Raw genomic sequence first — 25154 nt, forward strand, 5'->3', positions numbered from 1 at the left:
ATTACTATGTAAGGATTTCTTAACGGATCAACTGTTTGGAAAAGAAAGAACTTAAACCCTAGGCTTGACAACCCTAGGAAGTTATTTAGATGAGAATTAACCCAAAATTGGTATGGCCTATCCGTGAACACCTTAACACCGAACCAATCTGGATTGTGAGGTTGAAAGATAGGTAGGTCTTGTCGACTCGTTATTCTAGTAGACGTATCAGAAGATCCTGCTAGGGTAACGACTAGTTTATTGAATAAAGACATGAAATATGAATTAATTATGATCACCAAAGCAAGTTAATCACCCATATCTTCATTTGATTGAATTTAGAAATTAGTTTTCCGAAGTCCATTTTATTTATACAGTTTTTAATTCTTTATTTATAAAAACCCCAAAAATGTTTCCTTTATGTTTTATTGTAATATAATTTATTTAAACTACTAATTAATTCTATTTGCATTTAATTTAACTTTAATTTAGTACTCACTTCCCTTGGGTACGATCCTCGGAGTACTTCCCTACTTCATTGTAAAACTATACTACAACCTGACCCGTATACTTGTAGACACTGCCTTAAATCTATATATTTAGTTGCAGTATTCACACTTTGGATGTTAGTATATCCGGAGGAAATAAATTCTATCCACTAACTGTTGATATTTATCATCCTCCTAGACAACTTTCACCGTAGATGGTCTCTAGCAGTATGTATATCGTTTAGTTGGCTACTGATAGCAATTTATTGCCATATTTTCTATTAATTCGTACGCATCATCATACATTTGATTCATTAAGCCACCTCAATTCGCTCAATATGATCCTAACCTTGCGTATACATCCAACCCATTGTAAAAAAAAAAAAATTACAGTCGTAATCACTTGGGTAATCAATGATGTAGGCATTTCTAAATCAGCGTTATAAAACGCTCTTAAGCTTCGTGAAAAGTTTCTCCCTTTAACTGTTTAAACATAAAAACCTCCCTTATTAGCTAGACTGTCTTGTTAATTGGGAAGAGCTTTTGTAGAAACTTTCTTGCAATTTTGTCCCATGTCGTGATAGATCCTGGTGCCTGTGAATCTAACCAAGAAAATGCGTTATCAATTAATGAAAATGGGAATAATCGAAGATGAATAGCGCCATTAGTGACCCCATTATATTTGAAAGTGTCATAAAGTTGGAGGAACCATTTTAAATGCTGACTCAAATTTTCTATCATCGTTTCTCGAAATTACAAATTATTCTAGATCATTTGGATCATAACTGGTTTGATCTCAAAGTTATTAGCCATGATAGTTGGCCTCGTTATACTCTCTTGAACCATATCCATATTTGGTAGCACATACTCCCTCAGAGTCATTTTTATATGCGCCATATTAATGTTTGCGAGTAGTTGTGGTGGTAGTAGTAGGTCTTCCTTTTTATTGTTAGCCTCATCAAATATTGGATTTACTCGTGATGGTAAATTACCTACAGCAAGTGGTTGGTTCTATATTTATTGTTGTTATTATTGTTGTCGACGATTCTTACGAATGTTTCTTTCTGGATCTGTGAGTGGCTTTATAGGTGTTCCTTTACTAAAAGTCATACACTAAACCCAAAGAGTAGAAATTAGTAAAAATACGAAAATAAAATCATATCTATAATCTAAGAATTTCCTAATTATTCTATCAATATGCAAAAATTAAAATCAAATTATTGACGTTGCCTTTTCGACAACGGCGTCAAAAACTTAACCGCTTTCAGACGTACCAAAGTTCAGAGTAGAAATCTTATACAAAATATGTGAAAAGCGGTGTCCATAAGTGCATGGGTTAGGTTGTAATATAGTTACAACGGAGTAGATGAGTATTACGAGGATCGTACCCAAGAGAGGCGAACACTAAATTAATTCTAATTTAAGCATAAATAGATCTAATTAGTACTTTAAGTCAATTATATTATGAGTGAATAAAAAGAAAGATTTTTAAAATTATTAATTATAATAAAAAGAAAAAGAAAAGAAATAAAGAAATAATGAGAAATCAAATAACAGGATGTGTCAAATCTGAGCAGGGGTAATTAGCTTGTTTTGGTACTCGTAACCAACTGTCCATTCAGGTTTTCTTGTTCAATCAACTAGTTGATATTCCAGCAGGATCTTTTGAACTTCCATTAGAATAATGAGTTAGAAAGAACTACTTATCTCTCGACCTCACAGACCAGACCGATTCAGGGTAAAGGTGTTCACTAATAGGCTATACCAAATTTGGGTTAATTCTCACCTTAATGACTTCCTAGGGTTGTTAGGCTTAGGGTTTAGGTTCTTCCTTTTCTAGACAGTTGATCTATTAAGAGAACCCTACAAAACAGTTAATTGATCATACCTCCACTCGCTAATTTCCCATAGGAGGATTAGTTCCTTATGGATCTTGTAAACAATATAAATTTGATAGAAAGAGTAGACATGAATAGTAATTCAAGAATATAAGGTTTAGAATAAGCTTGATTTTTATTAATAGAAAATATTGAATCCTCACAGAGTTTGATCACGTATCACAAATCTAATTTCTTTCATAAAGAAAAGAATGAAAACTAAAATAAACCTAAAATCTAAGAAAAGCGAAAGACTAAAAGACTAAAACGAGGAAGAAAATTATACAATGTAAAAACTATTTATAACATGTGTTAAATAAGCCTATTTATAGACTTTAGAATGATTGTCGTTCTTAACCCTAGGTCAATTGTCGTCCTCGTGCTTAATGTTTGATTGTGCGGGCCAAAATGCCCTTAGCTTGTAATTATTTCCCTTATAGAGGTGATGTCATGACACACCAGGTCCTATGTTGCAACATTGAAGGTCGTATGCTCATATTCAGGGTGTCTTCAAGAGTGTGTCGCGACATCGTCAGGCTGTGTCGCAACACCGAAGGCAGTCTTGAAATTCTTCTATTCTACTCCTTATGTTGCGATATTCAGTGCTCCGTGTTACAACACAGTAACCAATATCAAGTTAGCATACCTTCTAATGGTCTCTTGCATACTCACAAAGTATATTAGCATACCCTTAGGCATCATTCGGCCTCTAAAATCAATAAAAAACTCAAATTACACACTTTACTTGATTTAACTAAAATTGCAAAAATGTAATTAAAACTTAACCAAAATGCCTGTGTTCAAGCTTTTAAAGTGCAAAAACTAGTTTAATCTGTTACATTGAATTACGATAGGTCATCTGCCAAGACCATTCCTCTTTAAAGGAAAAACTACTGTAAGGGTATCAGCCAAATTGCTTGTTCCTTAGGAACCATAGGGTAAGGAAAAAAACTGGAGAAGCTAGATGGTCACATAGTGACAATGACTAAATATTGTAGGCCATGACGGTTTGTAATAGAAGGTTGTACTATGCTTAAGAGAAAAGGTAACATGATTAATGCAGATTACAAGAAAGTAATCTGGCTACGAATTAAATCAAGTAAAGTGTGGCCCGCCAGAATGGCGTAAAACCTGGTTAGTTATATTAACGAAAAGAAGGTGAATAAATCATATGAGGTTAAGATGAGGACGGAGTCCGCTAGACTAAATAGATTAAGAATACTCATCAAAAGCCTTTGAAATGGTAAGCTGGAATGCCACATTAATAAGGCATGAATATGGAAAGAAAAAATCCACATGGGGAATAAATGGAAGAAGAATTTAAGTAAAGGAAAGAATAGAGTTCGCAGAGATGGCGAGATGTTAATAATGATTGTCAGGGCCAAATGAAGGATAATAACATGGTGGGATGGAAATTTGCTCAATGAGCTATTCACTCGTGGATAGGATTGAGATTAAGATGGTCTGCTATATGGGTTCAAGAGACATGTTTTAAGATTAGGGAGTTTTTGTTTCTATTATCATTTATTTAATTGAACCCCGACAGGGTGGGGCATGTATTTATTAATAAAGAAACTCATTAAGTTTATTTGAACTTACAAACGATGTGACATATGGATGCAAGATTTTCGGAACAAAAATCTTAAGGAGGGACTGAGCTATATTGTGATAAGCCAAGGGGCATCAAAGAAAAATGTCATGCACATAGGGTAGGGGTCACTTTTAAGGACTTCGTCAAGGGGGTGATAATGTTGTATTTATTTAGATTCCTAAGAGTCTAGAGACTGGATAGTAAACTTTGCCATAAAGATTTAGACATGGTTGTAAATTTATTAATAAGTAACACAACTCCTTTTAAATTAAGATTACAGAATAAATGATAACCAAGTCCCGTTGTGATGCCTACACTCGGATCCGATGAACGGGTCGGGCGAGGGTGTTACATTCCTTATTTTCAAGCATCTAGCTCAATCATTCCTACTCCTTCTCAAGGGCTAGCCAAAAAGAAGTGAAGACACTATTGAGGCGGCAAACCCACTTGGCAAATAAGAATACTTATTTCCTGTTGTATCTTTTTTTTAATGAAATTTTTTTCCCAAAAATTTGTCCTTTCAATCACTGTATTGCTTAAGTACATTCTCTTTGTATCTTTTTTTGATTTGCCTATTTCAAGTATCATCACCATTTGCCAATTTAGGTGAATATATCTACATTCAGCACATAATAACTTTATATCATAAAGACTCGAAGGGATTAGCCAAATCAAACATCATGTGCCTAAGGGGTACTATTTTCAATTCCTAGGTCCAAAAGACTGACTAAATCATGATCTAATACCACTAAATTTGTAACACCCTTACCGACTCAATGCCGAATGCGGGTATAGAGTGTCACAACTGAATCAAGTTCGTTCTAACGATAAATTTAAAACTTAACTATTTTGGCAACGGACTTTATTACTTTTTATTATTATTTCTTACAACAAAGCCTTAAATTGAAATAATAGTTTACTAACTCGAAAACCCCTAACTCTAAGGAATTATTTAGTTACAGTATTTTGACCCTGAGGCAAGACCCTTTCCTATGTGCATGCCATTATACTGATAATGATCATTGATCTAACTCAATCTGGCTCGGTCCGTCCTCGCAAGGCCCTTATTCCGCTAACCATTTAAAACACAAATTGAACTTTGGCAAGTTCAGTAAACTTAGTGAGTTTCTTTGCATACCTTCATAAATCATAACTAAAACCTATCTTGCCAAGGATTTCAACTGAAAAGGAATAAATATCCTATTCTTTGTTTGGCTTAGACGTTCATGTTACATCCGGAATGGAAAACTCTAAGATAATTCTTATATTTCTTTTTTGGCAGATTGATCGATTAATGATTGTTACATAATCAAGCCTATGACAAGCTGTCATGCTATGGTGCATCCTAGACTTTCTGTCATACTAGTGGATTCTCCACCTTTCTATTTATTTCTCATTCCTAATTGAATTCCCATTTCGTGGCATATGTTCTGCTGATTCCTTCATATCATGGTATTCTGGCATATTCACAGTCAGTCCCATATTGAGACTGCTAAAACAAATCTATGTCCCTCTAGTGGACTTAACACTATTCCATCTTCCTACATATACCCTTTATTCGAGTTGAATTATCGTTGGATTACTTCTTTGTAATCCGCTTTATTTGCGTTCCTTGCTTTTAGGATATATGTTTGCTTTGAATCACTTGAGCCCCTAGTTTCCAATAGACTTTTATTTGAACCATCGTTTGAGTTTATAATTTCTTTACGTGATAGTTTTCCTATAGAACTAACTCTAAGGCGGTTATACTTGTGACATACTTTTGTAACTTTTACAAGCAAAGCCTCGTTTGGAACCTATTTGTAACTTATCAAGTCATTAATTAACCATTATTAATGTTAGGGAGGTGATGCGATTCCGCTCGCATCATGTTATGAAGCCATTCAGAGATATCGAGATTGGCCCAAACACAAGGGGCTTAAGTGAAAAATGAAACATCTCACAGGCTTTATTGATTATTAGGCTAACTATTTCAATGAATTTTTCTTATTTTAATAAGTTACATTTTAATTTAATCTCTAAATTTTATCTTGCACTATATTTAATGTGTTGTATGAGTTATTTATGTTTATGCATGAGTTTAAGTCATATGTCCATATTATATGTGTGTGGTGTGTTGTTCATTTTATGTTGTTATGTTTTATAGCATGTTGCATGTTAAGATATATATATATGTGTGTGTGAGTGTAGTAGCATGTTTAAGTCATTGCTCGTAAATGTTGCATGTATGCGTGTGTGTTTTGTGTTCATATGATATAAGTGTATGAGTCAAGTGTCTAATCCTTTAGTTATTTGTCTTTGTTGAATATTCTTGTGAGTGATGCAAGTGATTGATGCCTATTTATACTTGTGCAGGTGTCTATTTGTATGGACCTTAAGTGACCACCTATTACCGAACGCATGCACATAAGAAGCTTCTAAGCTTTATAATTGTGTATGTATGGTAAGTTGAGTTTATTACTATACCAATTTACTAAGCTTTATAGCTTACTCTGTTTACTTTTTCATATTTTATAGCGATTATCGAAGCTTGCTCAGATTTAGGAGTCATCGGGGATCTTATTACACTATCAAGCTATGTTTTGGTTATATAGCATGTATAGGAGTTGTGGTTAATATGATATTTATGTTGGTAGTGGTTATAGCCATTTGATTTGGCATTATAAACGTTAAGTGTTTGGTTATGTGTATAGCCATGTGGATTGGCTTATTTTGGTATATTTGGTGATGTATATATATGTGCAAATAGCTTTTTGTTATGTGGTTGATAATTGCTATGTAATGCTTGTTGTGAATTGGCATTATGCATACCAAATGGTTGAAATTATAAATTAGTATGCTTGTGGTTTTAGGCAAGATAATGTATGTATAAAGTTAATCATTAAGGTGAAATTGTGAATGTGAAATTGGTATTTTTTGTAGAGGCAAGTCATGATGTTATGAGCATTATAGTTCTTGGTATGGAAATAGCATCAATTAGATTTGATTGAGATTGGTTGGAATGCCTATTTATGCCATGTTATATGCCATTTGGTTTGTGTAGGTGAATGCAAATTTGGGTGAGCAAAATGGCTTGGCAAATAGCCTATTTTTGTCCACACGGGCAAAGACACGGGCGTATGTCTTAGCCGTGTATGTCCCTTGGTGTTTAATTAGAAACCAAGTCAGTATGCTCCACATGGGCCAGCACACGGGCGTGTGACTTGACCGTGTGGCATAAGTCAGTATACCTTACAGTTTTGGCACGGCCTAACACACGGCCTGGTACACGGGCGTGTGTGGCCATTTCGAAGGACACACGGGCTAGTCACACGGGTGTGTGTATTGGCCGTGTGACCCAGGTCAGAGATTTACACGGGGTTGGACATGAGCTGGGACACGACCATGTGATCCCATTTCGAATGTCCACACGGCCTGTGACATGGGCGTGTCTTTGGTTGTGTGAGACACACGGCCGGGCCACATGGGCGTGTGTCCCCTGTATTTTGAAAAAATTTTCTTAGTTTTCCATAAATTTCCTAAGTTATCGGTCTAGTCCCGAACCACTTCTAATGCATGTTTTGGGTCTCGTAGGCTCGTATTAGGGACTATATGATTGATTGTGAATGACTTTTACTTGGAATTGTAAAATGTATGTGAAAAGTATGATTGATTATGAAATAAGTCTGATAATGCTCCGCAACCCTATTCCGACAGCGGATACGGGTTAAGGGTGTTATAGTGGGACTTAATTATTTGTAAACCCTATATGTGTGACTTAAATAATGTTATTTGTGTATGTCCTAACCATAATGCTTGTGGTAGCCAAAAACAGGATGGCTATTTTGGGGCATGACCGAATGTAAAGGTGGTTGTTTAATTAGCCGGTTGTGAAATGTTGGTTGTGTTTACTTACATGGCCACCTTTTTGCCTCATTGTATACCTGATAAGCATGTTGTTATTTTTTGTATCTTTTGTTTGCATGATTGTAAAACATGCCATTATTCTAAATTATTGATTGCATGATATGACTTGCTTTTATACTGCACCGTATTTGATTATGCTATTTTGATAATAAAAAAAAGACATTATGCATTGCATCGGGATTGGGTTGATCAAAGACAGAAGAGATATGTGGAGTTCTGACAGTATATCCGCAATTTATTGGAGTTATTACGGTAAATCCGTAATTTTAGAGTTTTGTTCAGAGTTTTGGCGATTTGTTTGTATATTGTTCTGGCAGTTTATCCGCAACACTGTTCTAGTGGTTTAACCATAAAATCTAATTGGTAGTATAACTGCAATTATTTTTTATTACTGATGGTTTAACCACAATGAGCTAAAGCTCATTCTGATATGGTGTGCAGCGGATTGATGGGTAGGAAAATTTCATTTAAATTCATGTACATGTGCATAAATTCTGAGATATGGTATACTCTGATAATATGGTGATTGGTGGTATTGTTGTATCTGATATTTCTGTGTTCATAAATGATTTTACGGTCTTTGGTATACTGTTTATTTTTCATTGATTTCACACTAAGCTTAGTAGCTCACCCTATTAGTTTAACATCTTTCAGGTAATCCGCAAGATTAGGGCTCGGACTCAACATTCGGAGGCCTCGTCTTGATTTTTACTAAATAAGTATCATTAGTTTTATAATTTTATATTTGTTTGGGACTGTAATTATTTTTATATGAATTGTGGCATGGGATTGGATTTTGGGATATTTTTAGTATTTGCATGCATGAATGTTAAACAACTAGACTGATTTAATAACCGGTCATGTTTAAATTATAAATTATCGATTTACTAACAAATTAAACACATCAAACTTTTCGCTGCAAAATTGGTTTTTGAAACTTGGAATGTTCTTGGAAGAGAAAGATGAAGACTTTCTCATCTTTTCTTCCTTATTCTACACTCTTTCTAATAAAAATCTCTTGATTTTTACTAAAAAATGGCTAAATTGCTACCTAATCCTTCAACCTCTCATCTTTACAATTTACCCCAAATTATTATCCATAAAAATATTACTTTTCTAATTACTATTTTAACCTCTATCATCTTTACAATTCCCATGCATGAATCACATTTTATTTGGTAAAATTTCTTCCTAATCCTTCCTTGTTTTCCATCTACTCCTATGTTATTAAAGTAACTTTTTAATTTTACATTTTTGCCCCACTACTTTTTATTTTCCTACAATTTAGTCATTAACTCAAATCAAATTTTCCTATCCCGAAAATATTTCTAATTTCTATCAGCTCTAATTACTTTCTATACTTTTACTCTCAAATTCCTTTTTAATCTATTTTCGAAAATTCTCTAATTTTCCTGACCCGACACGTCATTGAATCACACCTCTATACTTTGAGGATGTTAAAAAGGACTTGGTTTATTTGGTGGCAAAAATTATGTTTCTACAGTGAAGAATATGAGAAGAGAGAAAAATAAACGGGAAGAATAAAAAGGAAATAAAAAAATAAAAAAATAAATTGTTCAAAAAAAAGTATAATGGCTAGTTTGAACAAATGAAAAATATAAAAAAACTACGTTAAAAGAAATAGATAAAGGAGAAAAACAGAGGAAGAAGGAGAATAATAGAAAATAAAGAAAAAAAAGGAGGAAAGTTCAAAGAACATAAAAGAAAAAAATTAAATTGTTCAAAAAGAAAAAATATAAGGACCAATTGTATAATTTAACCTAAAATTTTTGCTTAAAATGATGATTTAATATGTCATGTCAGCCTACCATTACATTGTTAACGACAATTAATGCTCAGTGATTAAAATGTTACAACACAATAACTAAAATATAATATTTCAAATATAAGTGACTAAAATATAATATGGGACAAATAAAAATAACTATTTTAATAGTTTACCTTAAAAAAAATACAAATTATGTTTGGGCTGATTTACATGGTAATTATCCAAAACTGTCATTTTTATAAAGTTCTATTAGAAGAAATTTCTATATTTTAAAATTCAAAACAAAAACAAACGGGAGCGTCTTGCTTCCCTCCCTCTTTTTATGAAGTTTGAAATTCAAACGAAGGGCCAGAACAAAGCAGATCAGATCCCTTCTCTTTTTCCTCTCTGAAACAACGTATAGATTTGTGGATTGCGGTTGAGTGGTTTTACCCCTAAAATCAACACCAAAACTCGAAATGGAAAAGTACGAGAAGCTGGAGAAGGTAGGGGAGGGTACCTACGGAAAGGTTTACAAGGCCAAAGACAAGGCAAGCGGCCAATTGGTGGCCCTCAAGAAGACTCGTCTTGAGATGGACGAGGAAGGCGTCCCTCCCACTGCTCTCCGTGAGGTCTCCCTCCTCCAAATGCTTTCCCAGTCTCTCTACATTGTTCGTCTCCTTTGCGTCGAGCACGTCGACACCAACAAGAACGGCGGCTCTAAGGCCAATCTCTACTTGGTTTTTGAGTACCTTGATACCGATCTCAAGAAGTTCATCGATTCCCATCGCAAGGGTCCTAACCCCAGGCCCCTTCCTCCTTCCCTCATTCAGTCCTTTCTCTTCCAGCTTTGCAAAGGTGTCGCCCACTGCCACAGCCACGGCGTCCTCCACCGCGATCTCAAGCCCCAGAATCTTCTCCTCGACAAGGAAAAGGGTATCCTCAAAATTGCAGATCTGGGTCTTGGCCGTGCTTTCACTGTTCCTCTCAAAAGCTATACTCATGAGATCGTAACGCTCTGGTACAGGGCCCCTGAGGTTCTGCTTGGCTCTACTCACTACTCCACCGCCGTCGACATGTGGTCTGTTGGATGCATCTTCGCCGAAATGGTTAGAAGGCAAGCATTGTTCCCGGGGGATTCTGAATTCCAGCAATTGCTCCACATTTTCAGGTATATTTGTTTCTTCCCAATGTATCTCTTCCTAGCTACCGCCCTTTTTCTCGTTCTTTTTTCTTAATTGGGTGAAAATTGAAAAGGTTACTGGGCACCCCAACTGAGAAGCAATGGCCTGGGGTTACCTCTCTAAGGGATTGGCACGTGTACCCACGGTGGGAGCCTCAGAACTTGGAACGCGCTGTTCCTTCCCTTTCTCCTGAAGGGGTTGATCTCCTCTCTGTAAGTCCTCATTCTTTTACTAAACATCAACAAACTGTTCAAATCAAAGCATCATAATATAGTCATGTTTTCTAATGTAGATTTATTCTTCCTTTGTTTCAAACAAATATCCGTTGATATAGTCTCATTTCAGCAGCAACCATTCTACATATTAGAGTTTAAGAAGAAAATTAAGTACCGTTGAATTTTTTTTTTACTTCTATTAAGCTGCCAACAAGCAAACTCCCAAAAAGTTCAAATTATATAGTCATGGATTAATTTAAAAAATCCAAAATGATTGTGAAAAAAATTGTTAGTTTACAATCATAGTAAATTAAATACATTACAATAGTATGAATAATTCATATGATTCTCAAAATGCATGGAAAAAAAAAAAAAACTAAGCATATTTGAGTCGGACAATACTTGTATTTGACACTTATCCAAGTGCAGGTCGTCTTCAACTCACAATTGCAGTCTTGCCATGGGGAAGAATTTTGAGAGAAAAAAATAAAGTCTAGCATGATTAACATTTAGGCCATGTGAATAGGACTAAGAGGGTAGAGAATACTGATAGAAAAAGCATCGAAGCTATTTAGAATTCACTTGGAATTTCGTTGCATGTTATACTAGGATTATAGCAATGGTCAGAGTGATTCAAGTCAATAAAAGCTTTTTAATCTATGATCATATGTTCAAAGTCAAATATTTAAAGAATAGAAAGGAACAAGTAGTGATATACATGAAATTTATCAGTTCTATATGTCCACTGACCTTAATGGATAGGTATATGCACAGCAAAAGAAGGAACTGAAAGTAGTCTGTTTGGTGCCTTTTACTCTTTTAATTCCTATTTCCTTAGCCTTTTTGCAAGGATGCCAATTTCAAGTCATACAACATGATCATTGCCAAATAATTTCGGAATGATATAACACATAAAAAGGGTTTACCGTCTGTGACAATGACAACATTTAGTTCATGCTCATGATTTACTGATTTACTTCTCTATTACTTGCACATTTTGGAGGCTAATAGCTTCTTGTTTTTGGTTATTGCAGAAGATGCTTAAATATGACCCTGCAGAGAGAATATCAGCAAAAGCAGCTATGGATCATCCTTATTTTGACAGCCTTGATAAGTCCCAATTCTGAATTTGCATTGTATGGTTATAGTATTATATGGATTTTTTCTTTTCTCGCTTAGAATGGTATATTGCTTTTCACTAGGTGCTCGCTTCCTTGAGCCTAAACTCTAAAGCACCAACTTCTGAGCTTCAAAATATGTGTCGGGAGATTAGTTGTCATCAACTAGGTGATCCACAGTCTCTGACAAGTTGTTTTTTTATTCGTGTGTAACCTTTTACAAGTTTGTAATGATACAAATATCAACCAGTTCACTTTGAAACTTCTCTTGATATCTAATTTAATGCGGTTTTAATCTTTTCATTGAGCATCTTCGGGTAACTTCAAATGTCTTTCAGGCAGTGAATTGCTTTTATTCACTTTTGTTGCAGTGGAATGCTTTCAAGTTCTTGAATGACTCAGTAAAAGTTTTGGTTCGATTGCATGTGTAGATGTCTAATTGATTAATACTAGCAAACTAGTGGCAGTGCTAAAGAACTGCCTTGTATTAATGATTCAGTGTTTCCAACTGTCTGAATGTGTTGCAGTTGCCGATGGAGTAATTAATTGTGCAATTGCAGGCCATAGGACACCAGATAGGTAGATTAGTTGATCTGAAGCTTGTTCTGTGGCATATTAACATATATGCCTTAAATGGCATGTTCAGTTTTGTTTGCTAGTGAATTTAAGATGAAACCCTCAAATTAAGTCGAGATAAATTTTTTTGTATTTTAGGTGGTGGATCTTAAAGTTCAGAGAAGAATTGGCGTGGGATTCAACTCTATGAAATACTGTATTGTTATGGGTTACATATATCCTTGTCCTAGTGAGTACATATATCCTTGTCCTAGTGAGTAAATTGTTGTGAGATCATAGGCGTTTTAACTTCAACATGAATGCTTATTGTAAATCTTTACTCTGTTACTAGGACTTTGCCACTGTGGGGCGTTGGAACTAGTTGGGTGTTAAAAGGGGGAAAATTAGTGGTATATGCTAAATTTAAAACAAAATTAGGGATTTAAATCATTTTTGTCGAAAGTTAGGGTTCAAACCCTAGTTGCAAATTGATCCCAATGCGGCTAAGTGAAGTTTTAAAATTGAGCAAAACGGAGCTTTGGACTTCAAATTGGGATTAAAATGATTAGGCTATGGTAAATGTGGACTAGCAAAATAATAAAAAAAATGGGCTCCTTTTCTATAACATAAAAATGGGTTGCACACTAAAATGGGCTCTAAGTTTGAAACATTGATTTCAGGCCTCATATTTAAAACAAAATTTGGGTTTAATCAACAGAATTTTAAAAATTTTAAAACGGTGGGTTGAGTTAGGCTTGTGTTTAGTATTTTTAATTTGAATCGGATTTTTACAGAATTTTAAGTTTATATTTTAGGTTGATTGGGCTTGGGCCATAAATTTTATATTGGCTTGACTCGAACCCATGATTAGGTTTAGTCAAGATCAATCTTTTTTCATATTTTGGAATTATGTTTCATATTGGAAGAGTTTTTTTTATAAAATGAGATTGATATAAAGATGCTTTCATAATTAAATTTTTACTAAAAATTTTCATAAGTAGAATATAATTTGATGTTGAAAATTTGAAGTTTAAAAATCGATACAATAAAGTAAATTAGTTCTAGTAAATATTATTTGAATTTGGTTAATTAGTGCTTACTTTTTGTATAATGTTTTTGTTTTTAACATGTGAAATATGTTTTTTTTTTTTGCGAAGATGAGTAAATGAATTAGAGTCGTTATTTATTACAACGTTTAAATTTGTGAAACTGAAATTAGGACCTTTTTTGTATCAGCCCAAGCTGTAGAATTGGCTTTCAACTGGAGCATAAAATTGAACGAGCTTCGATCAAGAATGAGAAGGAAAGCTTCAACTTCAAACTAGAGGAGAGTTTTGAGCTTCAAATATAGTTGTTTAAAGTCAATAAAACTTGTTAGATATGATACATTTGAGCTCAAAAGCGACATGGATGTCGAAACAATGCTTGATATGTATTGGTCTAGTGGAAATGTTATACTAGAGTTATATGCCCAATTCGTTGATGTCGAGGAAGGTGGTCCAAGTTCAGCAATAGTTCTAGTAAATTTGTTTCGGGAACATGAAGCAGGAAGTCTAATCACACAATTGTGTGATTGTTTCATGGCATTGTTATAAAGCTTGTACCAGGAAATGTCAGAATCATCAGTGGAAAGACACTCCTTGGTTATAGCCCTCGATTTCAACTTTGGCTTACGATTGGGGTTAGTTAGCAACCCGAACTTGGAGACCTTGACACGACATTATATGAGTGTTTTTTATTTTAACTTTGGAGCATTGATGTTCTATGTTGGAAACATTTATGTGGGCATGTCATCAAGTTACACAGGCGGGCAATCCACAAGTAATATTGGTTTTAAAGTAGGTTGACGAGAACAAATGATGTACTCTCTACAACGTACATCGACGAAGGGACATCCAACCTTGGACATGCAATTAGGGTTGAGAATGAAGAGGAAGGTAAAACCAATAATGATCCAATCCGGGGGTCTAGGTCAGATGGTTTAGAAACTGTATTATTTTCTAAACCAAAGGTTGTTACTACTTAACTACAATTGAGTGGTTTTAACAGTGAAGGTTCGGAAAATGTTGGAGGAACCCATCTAGATTTTACGACATATAAACCTTCACCTCGCATGCTTAATGTAGACCTTGATGTTGAAGATAGGTTAGAATTTTTAGAACTTCCTCATAAAATATTGAGGTATACGAGTTCTTTTACAAATTTCTATGGTTTACAAATTGGAATAGAGTTTTTCTCCAAATATGTTGTTGTTGCTGCAGTAAAGCGACTAGCATAAAGTATGAGGTTAACTTTCATGTTATAAAATCGTGAGCCGTACAATATGAGGCAAAGTGCACATTGTTTGATAGCAAATGTCCATGAAAAATCATGGCATATGTGAGAAAGAAAATGAGATTTTGGACAATTAATAAATATTAAGATCTACATATTTGTATTGTTGCAGGCATGTCACAGGATCATTCGAAATTGAATTATGACCTTATATCTAATATTCTCTACGTACGGTGAAATACTTGTGTTGCTGCAGGTATGTCATAAAACCATCCGAAATTGGATTCTGACTTGATCTTTGGCATTGTCGTATGGTTAAAATTTTGATTGTTGATATTCATAGTGAGTATGATTACACCATATCATACTACAAGGCATGAGTTGCAAAATAGAAGACAATAAAAAATGTGCATAACAAGTGGGGTAAATCATATAATGATTTGTGGCAATGGTTGAAGGTACTAAATCATTACGTCTTAGGTATTGTCATCGTACTAAACCATCATCTTTTTTGGACATTCAAGCCATGCATTGAAGCATTTTAGTATTGTAAACCATTAGTCAAAATTGACGGCACGTTCATGTACTGGAGATATGAGCATCACTTATTGTTGACTATTGCATAGAATAATAATCGAAAAATCCTGCAAATAATTTTTACAATTGTTGAACAAGAAATTGTTAATGCTTGGGACTTCTTCTTAACTAACTTGAAAAGGCATGTTGTGTCGCAACCTGATATATGTATCATTTTTTATAAGGCACCCGGAATACAAGCTAGAAATGATCAATGTGGAAGCTTATGGGATCGTGCACACTATAGATGTTGTATACGTCATATCGGGTCAAATTACATGGCCCGATTTCACAAGGATTATGAGAAACGATATGTTATTAACTTGGGTACATAGTAAATATTATTTTCTATATAACTCTTTAACACATTATTTACATTCATAGATATACTATTTATTATTTTTCGAAAGGTTATAAGCTCGTCTAACATCAATTCTATGAATGTTACAGAATTTGCGAGCGATAAACAAATTTGGTGTTGAATACCTTTATGAGATATCCAAGGAACAACAGACTCAATCTTATGATGGAGCTTTATGATACGGGCACATGATGAAGAATTTAGCAAAATGTATAAATTTTGTATTGAAGGGGACGCGTTATTTACCGATAGCATTAGTGGTCAAAGAAATATATTTCTGTTTATTAGCCTTGTTTCCAAAGCATACAGAAAAATATGTTGGAAAAATAACGAGTAGACACATTTGGTGCGAGGAATTGATGAAAGATATTACAGAAAATACACAACGAACGAACTCTATATTTGCAATGCGTCACTCGTGTCCAAAGAAAATGTTTTGGGTTATGGAGTTTCATAGACTCAATGAGAGTATTATTAGGGGACCTTACCGTGTATACTTGAGACAAGAGACCTCAAATGTTGAAAATATGAAGCATTCGTTTTTCACGCGCACATGCAATTACTGCATGTGCCTCGACACATTTGGATCGCATGAGGTATGTTGATGAAGTGTACAAACTAAAATGAATATATAAAGTGTAGAAGTCTTATAAAGCCCCAAACCCAACTCGATTTACCCGGTCTGGATTTCTGGTGTTACTACACAATGCTAAACCATTTATGAAAACAATTTACAATTTCTTAATTCTTTAAGAATGTTATTTGACATTTTAATTAGAAATTTATTATATGAAATTAAGTGAAGTAATTTAAAATAATCTTATTACAACGTACTCATATAAATCTTTACAAAATATAAGTTTATTTAATATAGACTCAAAAGGCGTATTCCTAGACTAAGCCATATCTCTATTGTATGCATAATAGCCCACTCTACCACCAACTTGGCGTACTCCTAACGTCGTCCCTCTAGGCGAAGTCTCTTCTCAAGTACCTGAAAAGCAATAACATATATTGTAAGTACAAAAGTACTTAGTGAGCTCATTATAACAATACCTTGATGGATACTTTGCAATCTCGTAGGAACTACTATGTGCCAATTATTCTTCATCATTTATTTTGGAGGATACCACCCCAGTTTACCATTCTCTTATATACCAACTATCATTCTCTTGTCATACTTATTCTTCCTTATCTAACTAATTGACGAATCCTTCCAAACATTTCGTATGTCTTGCAATAATTTCTTAACATAACTACCCTAAAAAATCACTTCCAACAATCCATGCCTTAACTCATACTCTTATTTCAAATAGTTGTTTATTGAAATTTATCACGTGCGGATACATTTATGTTTGACGAATATTTACACAAAATTTAATACCATCAATTCGTAAGCAGATCTACCCTGATCCAGTACTACACATGTCTATACTATTAAATCACTGTATAGACCATTATGGTGAATTCCATATCATGTTATATTAGAATCCCATAACTCAATATCATATTAACTCAGATTCATAATAATTTTAAAAGACGATACAATACCACTCACTTTCCATTTTTACATATCATTATGATAGATACCCTTCTTAACATACAGATACATATTTATTTTTTCACGAAAACCCTTAAGATTTATTCACTCTTAACCCAAAACATATCCATACATCATCTTAGCCTTACTTTATACAGAACTAAAAAACTTTACTCATATTTTACAAAAAAGATAGACATTCAGATTCAACATTTACTAGACATTCCTAATAGTTCACGTCACGTAGACCTAACAGAGCATGCCATGCAGGCAATCATATAAAATCTCTTATTTACTGTCACGGCAGGCTTTACAAAATACATAAGAGGCCAACAAATGATATACCGAACGTGCCATAATTCCTTATTACAAAATACACTCTAAAGCTATCTAATTTGAGTACACCACAAAGACGATCCATAAAGAGTACGGCACAAAGGTGATACATTAAGAGTACGCCACAAAGGTTGACAAGATGTCACATAAGCATCCCAAAACTGTCATGTTTACAATATAGATTTGCCTAAACTCACATTGAGTGAGGTTTGCCCATCATCACCCTAGGACATGCAGAGAACCCCATTAGATAAAATGTTATTCATTAGTTCTTTTTTAGAGTATGCCATGGGCATGGAATTTTTCCTTCAAAGTTTCATATTAGAGTTCATGTTTACAGTCCCAAAGGACTTCCTTATTTAGCATTACAATGACTTGAGTCGCTTTACGAACTCTACGAACTAGATACATCCTAGACCCAAGATTTCATAATTCCATAACACTTTTCATACATCCCATAGAACTTATTTTCAAGCAGACTAACTTATATCTTAATCTAATCATAACTTTATTCCTATAGTTGTATAAGTATCATATTCATGCTATACTATCCATGATTTCAGTTTCCATTTTGATCACTTTCATATATATATACTTCAGTATGAACAATATATGTGCAAGAGTCAAATTAGAGACTTACCCGATTCTCACTCACTATAGTTCAAAACTTCAGATATAGATATTCATCTCAAACCATCAACAACCACTGCTTAGATACATAATGTCACTATTACTACTCTTGTACATACAAATTACTTATCATATTTATCGCTGACAATCTCATGCAGAAATCTTATACCTATAGTGTTACTGTTCAATCACCACATATAGATTTACTCATTTAGAACTTATCATGCAAAGCTGAAATACTCACATTGATGCGAAGTAACCACTGATCATAAAAGAACCATAGCTTCTAGATCATCCATGTAAGATACATTCTGGTTTAAAGAAGGTATTAGTAAATACCACTTAAGGAAAAGGAAGAATAAAGAATAACCCTTTCAGAAATCGTCTCTCACATTTCAGAACTTGCCTTCCTAATGGCCTATAGTTCCTGAATAAATATTAATAAATACCTTGTGATCACAATTATCCAGCTTGGCTGTTTAGTTGATTTCTAACCAAATTACTTAAAATCTAACTAGCACAGTATTCCAAACGAATCAGGCATACTATACCTTTGGCGAATACACATATATGCCAAAATATATCAGAATATCATGAAGTCAAATTCTTACTAACTCACGTAGTAGTTACTATACGCCTACACATATATGCCAAAATAATCTTTTGGATGGATAACATTACGCTAAATAGACTATTTACTGCTATACACCCAAGTCTTTAGACTCGCTAGATCTGGGGTGTTATAACTATGAATTCCCACTGGTCCCAAATGAAAATATATGGTTGCCTATTTTGAGCACTCAATTCGAATTGCTACCAAATACTAAGTTGCATTGCAAGCCAAAAGGTCGATCAAAATCTAGTCGGATACGCGACAATATAGATATTTAGGAGAAGATAAATCAACGAGGTTATATAGTTATTGTAAGAACTCAAGGCATATTAAGACAATATGTCCACATTTTGGGGCAACATTGAGGCGAGGATCAAATTTTAAAAAATTATTCATTTTTCATAAACATACAAAAAAAGAATTAATCATTTTTGATAAAATATAAATAAGTATATTGTTCATGTAAAAATACAATCTTGTACAAAACAAACAATTTATTCACTTTTTATAAATTGTAAATAAGTAAATTATTAATGCAAAATACGATACAATACAATACATACAATTTATTCATTTTTGGTAAATTTATTAATGTAAAATTACAATACAATACAAAGAATTTTTTCATTTTTTTTATAAACATACAAAAAAAAAACAAATGTGAATAAGTAGATTATATGTAATACCCCTACCCGTATTCATTACCGGAATAGGGTACGAGGCATTACCGGAGTTTACGAATTAAATTTTTTTTTTCAATTCAACATATTTTCACGATAGATTCATGCATTTATATAAGATAACGTCATCACATATCTATAACTGGTTTGTTAACCATACTAATGGCTAACTTTACATTCATTTCACGTTAACATTTACTTTGTTAGCTTATACATGCCATTGATTTCCAAAATAAAGTTTCTTTATATACCGAAATCCCGAGGTTGATAATGTGATGTGTCTCCCACCAAATCCGACCTCCGAGCTCTTAACACTACAAAACAGGGAAAAAGGAAGCAGTGGTAAGCACTTTGTGCTTAGTAAGCTCATGTAACAAGAATTATACTTACCTAATATTTTCAATACAATATAATAAACATTCATATATCCATTCAATGCATTATTACCCTAATATGCACAAACTCAACATTCAAGTTAGTACAATAATTTCCATGTATCAATAATATATATATATATATACCATGATTGATGTACTCATCAATACCATGATTTTCATTCCCTTATTATTTTTCATATTTATCTCGTTGAATTTATCGAATTTCGATGGATTTTCAGAGGTACACTTTTAGTGTACAATTCCGGGTTCGTCAATTCATATTCATGTGCGCACATTTCCATTTCAGAGAGCACACTCATGAACCTCAACCTTGCAGCGGGATTACTAGTCCGAGCTAAATCCTGCAACGACAATTACTCTAATGAGCTTGGATCGAATTACAGTCCAAAGCTAAATTCAGACCTAATTGGATTACCCGTCCGGCTAAATCCATTTTACACATATTCTTCAGAGGGCTATATCAGATAGGATCACCCGTCCGGCTAGATCCTTTTACCGTCAATTCCTTTTCAGAGATCCATCGAATTTTCCTTTCATTCAAACGGATTTCTTCCCATTTTATCAAATATATCAATGTTTCATAAATTTCCATATAATGAACATTCAAATCATATTCATATCAAAAACATGCATTTCAAGCATTTAAGAATATAATTCAAGTTACGAACTTACCTTGATACTTGTTTGTAAACAGTAAAAATCTATTAATCCCGAACTTTTTCCTTTCCTCGATCTAGCTTCATATTTGAATCTTCTGGATCTAAATAAATAAATTTAATTATCAATTTAATACATTTCATGTTCATATGCAACATTCTCTATAATTCAACTATTATTTATAGTTCATTCAAAGCTGTCTACTTGAGTCATAGTCACTAAATTATTTATAACTTGAGCTACGAAACTCAAAATTAAGATACGTTAATTTTCCCTGAAACTAGACTCATATATATTTTTACCATAAAATTTTAAGAATTTTTGGTTTAGCCAATAAGTACAGTTTATTCTTCAAAGTCACCCCTGTTCTGTTGTCTAACAGTTCTGACCCTTCTTCACTAAAAATAAATTATCTCTTTATACAGAATTCAAATGATGTTCTTGTTTGTTTCTATTAAAAATAGACTCATTCAGAATTCTATACATATAAATTTAAGTCCATAATTATTTTTATTAAATTTTTTATAATTTTTCAAAGTCAGAACAGGGGAACCCGAATTCATTCTGACCTTGTCTCACAAAATTTATTATATCTCAAAATTTACAAATCCATTGCTTACAATATTTCTTCTATGAGAAACTAGACTCAATAAGCTTTAATTCCATATTTTTTTCATCTTCTAATTCGATTCCTACAATTTTTAGTGATTTTTCAAAGTTAGTCTACTGCTGCTGTCCAAACTGTTTTAGTGCAAGCTGTTTATTACCATTTTTCCCCTAAGCTTTTAATAAATGATAATTTCGTCCCTACTCAATTAGCCTCTCAATTGAGCTGATTTTTCTCAATTAACATTTTATTCTATCACCTTAAACTAGTTTACAACCTTTAGGAATCAGAATTTCAGCAATAGACTTTAATTCCAAACATTTTCACAATTAGGTCCCAAAAATCAATTTCCATTGAAATTGCCTAATAAAATCATCTCATAAACAAATTAAAGCTTTAATTTCATTCTATTTCATCATAAACTTACAGCACTCAACCATGGTGACTTTAAATTTCATCCATGAAATAAAAAATTAACGAATTTAATAGTAGGATCTAGTTGTAAAAGTCTTAGAAACACAAAAATTACAAGAAAAAGGTAAGGATTAACTCGGTGCAAAAATTATGAAATACCAGCTTAGAGAACCCTCCTATGGCGTTTTTAGCTGCTGGAATTGAAGAGAAATGAAGAGAAATCTAGATATTTCCTATTTAGTCCTAGTTTTATTTAGTTAATTTTGCAATATTCCAATTTTACCCTTAATTTATCAATTTTTCTGCTGATTTCATACCCTTGCCGTCCAGCCCAAATAACTTTTGGGTCTAATTGCCTTTTATATCCTTTCTCATTAGACTAATAAGCTATTTAATCACTCTAGCAACTTTTACACCTATTACAATTCAGTCCTTTTCATTTAATTGACTACACAAACATTAAAATTTCCTAACGAAATTTTAATACCACATTAATAACATTTCATAAATATTTATAAAATTATTTTTGACTCGGTTTTACGAGATAGAGGTCCCGATACCTTATTTTACCCAATTTCTTCAATAATTTCTTTTTCTAACTAATCACTAAATTGATAAAATTTTCCTATCAATATTTTCATACGATTTTCCTATCATATAAATTTTCAAGCAAAAATATTGAAATAAATTTCTCTTTAAATCGGATTTGTGGTTACGAAACCACTGTTCCGATAACATTGAATTTACGCCATTACATTATAGATGTGAAAATTTAATACAATACAACTTAAAAATTAACAAACTAAATGATAATGTACATGACAAAATTTAGAATAAAAAAATCATCTCCGTTGTTGGTGCGAATGTGTGTCACAGCCCGATGGGTGCCAACGACGAGGAGGATTTCGTCGTTGTTGGGGTTCTGACTTTTTATCTTCATTTTCATCTCCAACATTATCTTTATTTTCATCTTCTTCTTCTGTGTTAGACTACACTTGCATCTTAGATTGCCATTGTATATCATCGGTTGTATTAATGTGGTTGCGAAGATGACCTATCTCTGAAGAATAGTGATTCTGGAGTGTTTGGGACACTATCAGTCAAGAAGTATATGGTGTCAAATAACCCAATTGTGCATAGAATGTTGGAATTGTAGGCGATGGTGGATATATTGGTGTTGTTGACGGCGGTGGCATGTATGCTCCTGCGGATGGAGGTGATGCAAAAAAATTCCTAAAGAAGGTGTTGATGCATGGTATGATGGTGCATAATGTGGTGCTTGTGTGAAATGTTGGATTTGGTACCCTAAGTGTAGTATTTTTTGTCTATGTACACTTTTAATTTTTTCGAATAGATTAATTAATAAAATAAATCATGGATTACACTAATATACTTTTTATACTGTCTTCATCTAGTTTTTTCATGCAAAGTAAAATAGAATCAAATATTAGCTCATTGGTTTTGTAATGTTTAACTAATACTAAACGGTAATTCATGGTTGGATCATAATATAGAAAGATAACTTATATTAGTAAGTAGACCTAAACATTCCCTTAGTTTAGTCGAAAATGAGCGAACTAATTGAAAGGCTAGCATATCGTCTATCAAGTCTAATTGGAAAGATACCTTGTGTTGGGCATTGGAACAGATCAGATGTAGAAGATAGAGAGAGATGCGATTGATTGGACTAACTGTACACCAGATTGGACATAAGAAGAATAGATCTTGATTTCGTTTATGGATTTATTCACTTGTGACATTCAAAGTGTGACATACCTTAATCCTGAGTGAATGGATTATGTATGCGTGGCTCGTATACTTTGATGTACATAAAAGAATTAGTTCAAATAGATACGGAATTGAAAGCTAGTGTGTTGGGTATACGACTTCTGCAGCATGTAGTACCATTCAAAATAGTGGAATTCAAAGCCCAATACATGGGTAAATGATATTCTCTCAATGGCATTACATGATAGATGAAAAGTAAACATGACCATGGTTAGTTCGCCTTTGTGATGAATAACTTGATTTATCCCAAAGATTTAATGACTACCATGAGATAAAATATGATCATAATAGGAGAGCGTATTTATCCCAAAGAGATTAATGATATCCTATGAAGGTAACACACTTATGACAAGGTCATTGGATAGGCACTAATCAAGTTACTTTTGCAATCATATGTCATTAAGGAGAGATCAGTCACGAGACAATAGTGTAATGACTTAATGATTAAATGAGTTTATAATTAATGGGCAAAAAGTTTGAACTTAATTATAAATCATTTGAGCCCTAATCACTTATATCTAATTGGTCTCTCCTTTAGCTCGTTGAAACCGTAAATGAATTGCATGTTGAATGAAATGAATAGAAATAGATAGAAATGGTAAACCTGGAGAAATGAGAAACATTTAGAAATGAATGTGGTTTTATCACTTACTGGAAATGACCTAGAAAATTAATTTATGCTTTTTCAAATTATTATATAATTAATCAAATAATTGTAGTTTGAAAACGAGATTAAATTAATTGATCATAGTGAATCCGTTGAATGTAGAAACATTAAACATCTATTTTTATAGATTCTTTTACGGTAAAGTCGTCATAATTTCAACGGAATTAAAATCGGGTTAAGAAAATTATTTAATTATAAAATTAATTAATTTAAATTAATTTATGATGTTTATTTTGGAAAATAGAAAAATATGTATTGGGTTGAATTGAATTATAAAGTATGAGTTAAAAGTCCAAGAAGTACTTATAATTGAACCCAATACAAGAAAGGTCCAAATGACCCTCATACTAATAAATGAAACGGTAAACCTTAGTATATTTAACTAGGGTTGTGTGCCCTCTCAATCCTAGTTAGACTAGGATTTTATTTTTCTATTGAAATAGACTTCTACTAATTGAACAAGGGTTTCACTTCTTCTTCTTATAAATAGATGGCAGCGATAGGGCTAAAAACACAACTTTGTTATTCTGCTAAAAAATAGTGATGATTTATCTTCTAAGTATAAATTTTATTTTTTAGAATAATAATTTTATCTGTTTTTATTAAAGAGAGATTTGATTTCCCATTGAAAATAAACTGAATAGTTTCTAGTTCTGTGTTTGATTCGAGTTCGTTCGAGCCCACACTTGAAACAATTTGTGATACGAGAATAATGTAGCAGGTGGTTCGATGCTGGGAACAACAATGATCTGTCTAAGCGAAAACACATGTGTGATTTAGGTAAAGGGTTTATTGTTATAAATATCATAAACTGACTCAAATTTAAAAAAAATTAATTTTTTTATTGTACAAGAAAACCGTTTTTGAATCAGATTTTTTCCAACAATTAGTATTAGAGCAATGTTGTGTTATGTTTATAGTATAAACCGATA

General features: G+C 33.2%; 1 protein-coding gene and 1 non-coding gene across 2 annotated transcripts; both read left to right on the forward strand.

Moving 5' to 3' along the window:
- Positions 1-876: 876 nt before the first annotated feature.
- Positions 877-982, forward strand: LOC128291952 (small nucleolar RNA R71). The gene has a single exon (XR_008281936.1). It is a non-coding gene; the product is annotated as a small nucleolar RNA R71 (small nucleolar RNA).
- Positions 983-9905: 8923 nt separating this feature from the next.
- LOC108458007 (cyclin-dependent kinase B1-2) lies at positions 9906-12388 on the forward strand. The gene is made up of 3 exons (XM_017757231.2): positions 9906-10780; positions 10867-11005; positions 12043-12388. The coding sequence occupies exons 1-3, from the start codon at positions 10089-10091 to the stop codon at positions 12133-12135; spliced, it is 924 nt and encodes a 307-aa protein (XP_017612720.1). The 5' UTR covers positions 9906-10088; the 3' UTR covers positions 12136-12388.
- Positions 12389-25154: the final 12766 nt, after the last annotated feature.

The sequence above is a fragment of the Gossypium arboreum genome, chromosome 4 (genome assembly GCF_025698485.1).
Source record: "Gossypium arboreum isolate Shixiya-1 chromosome 4, ASM2569848v2, whole genome shotgun sequence".
Lineage (NCBI taxonomy): Eukaryota > Viridiplantae > Streptophyta > Magnoliopsida > Malvales > Malvaceae > Gossypium > Gossypium arboreum.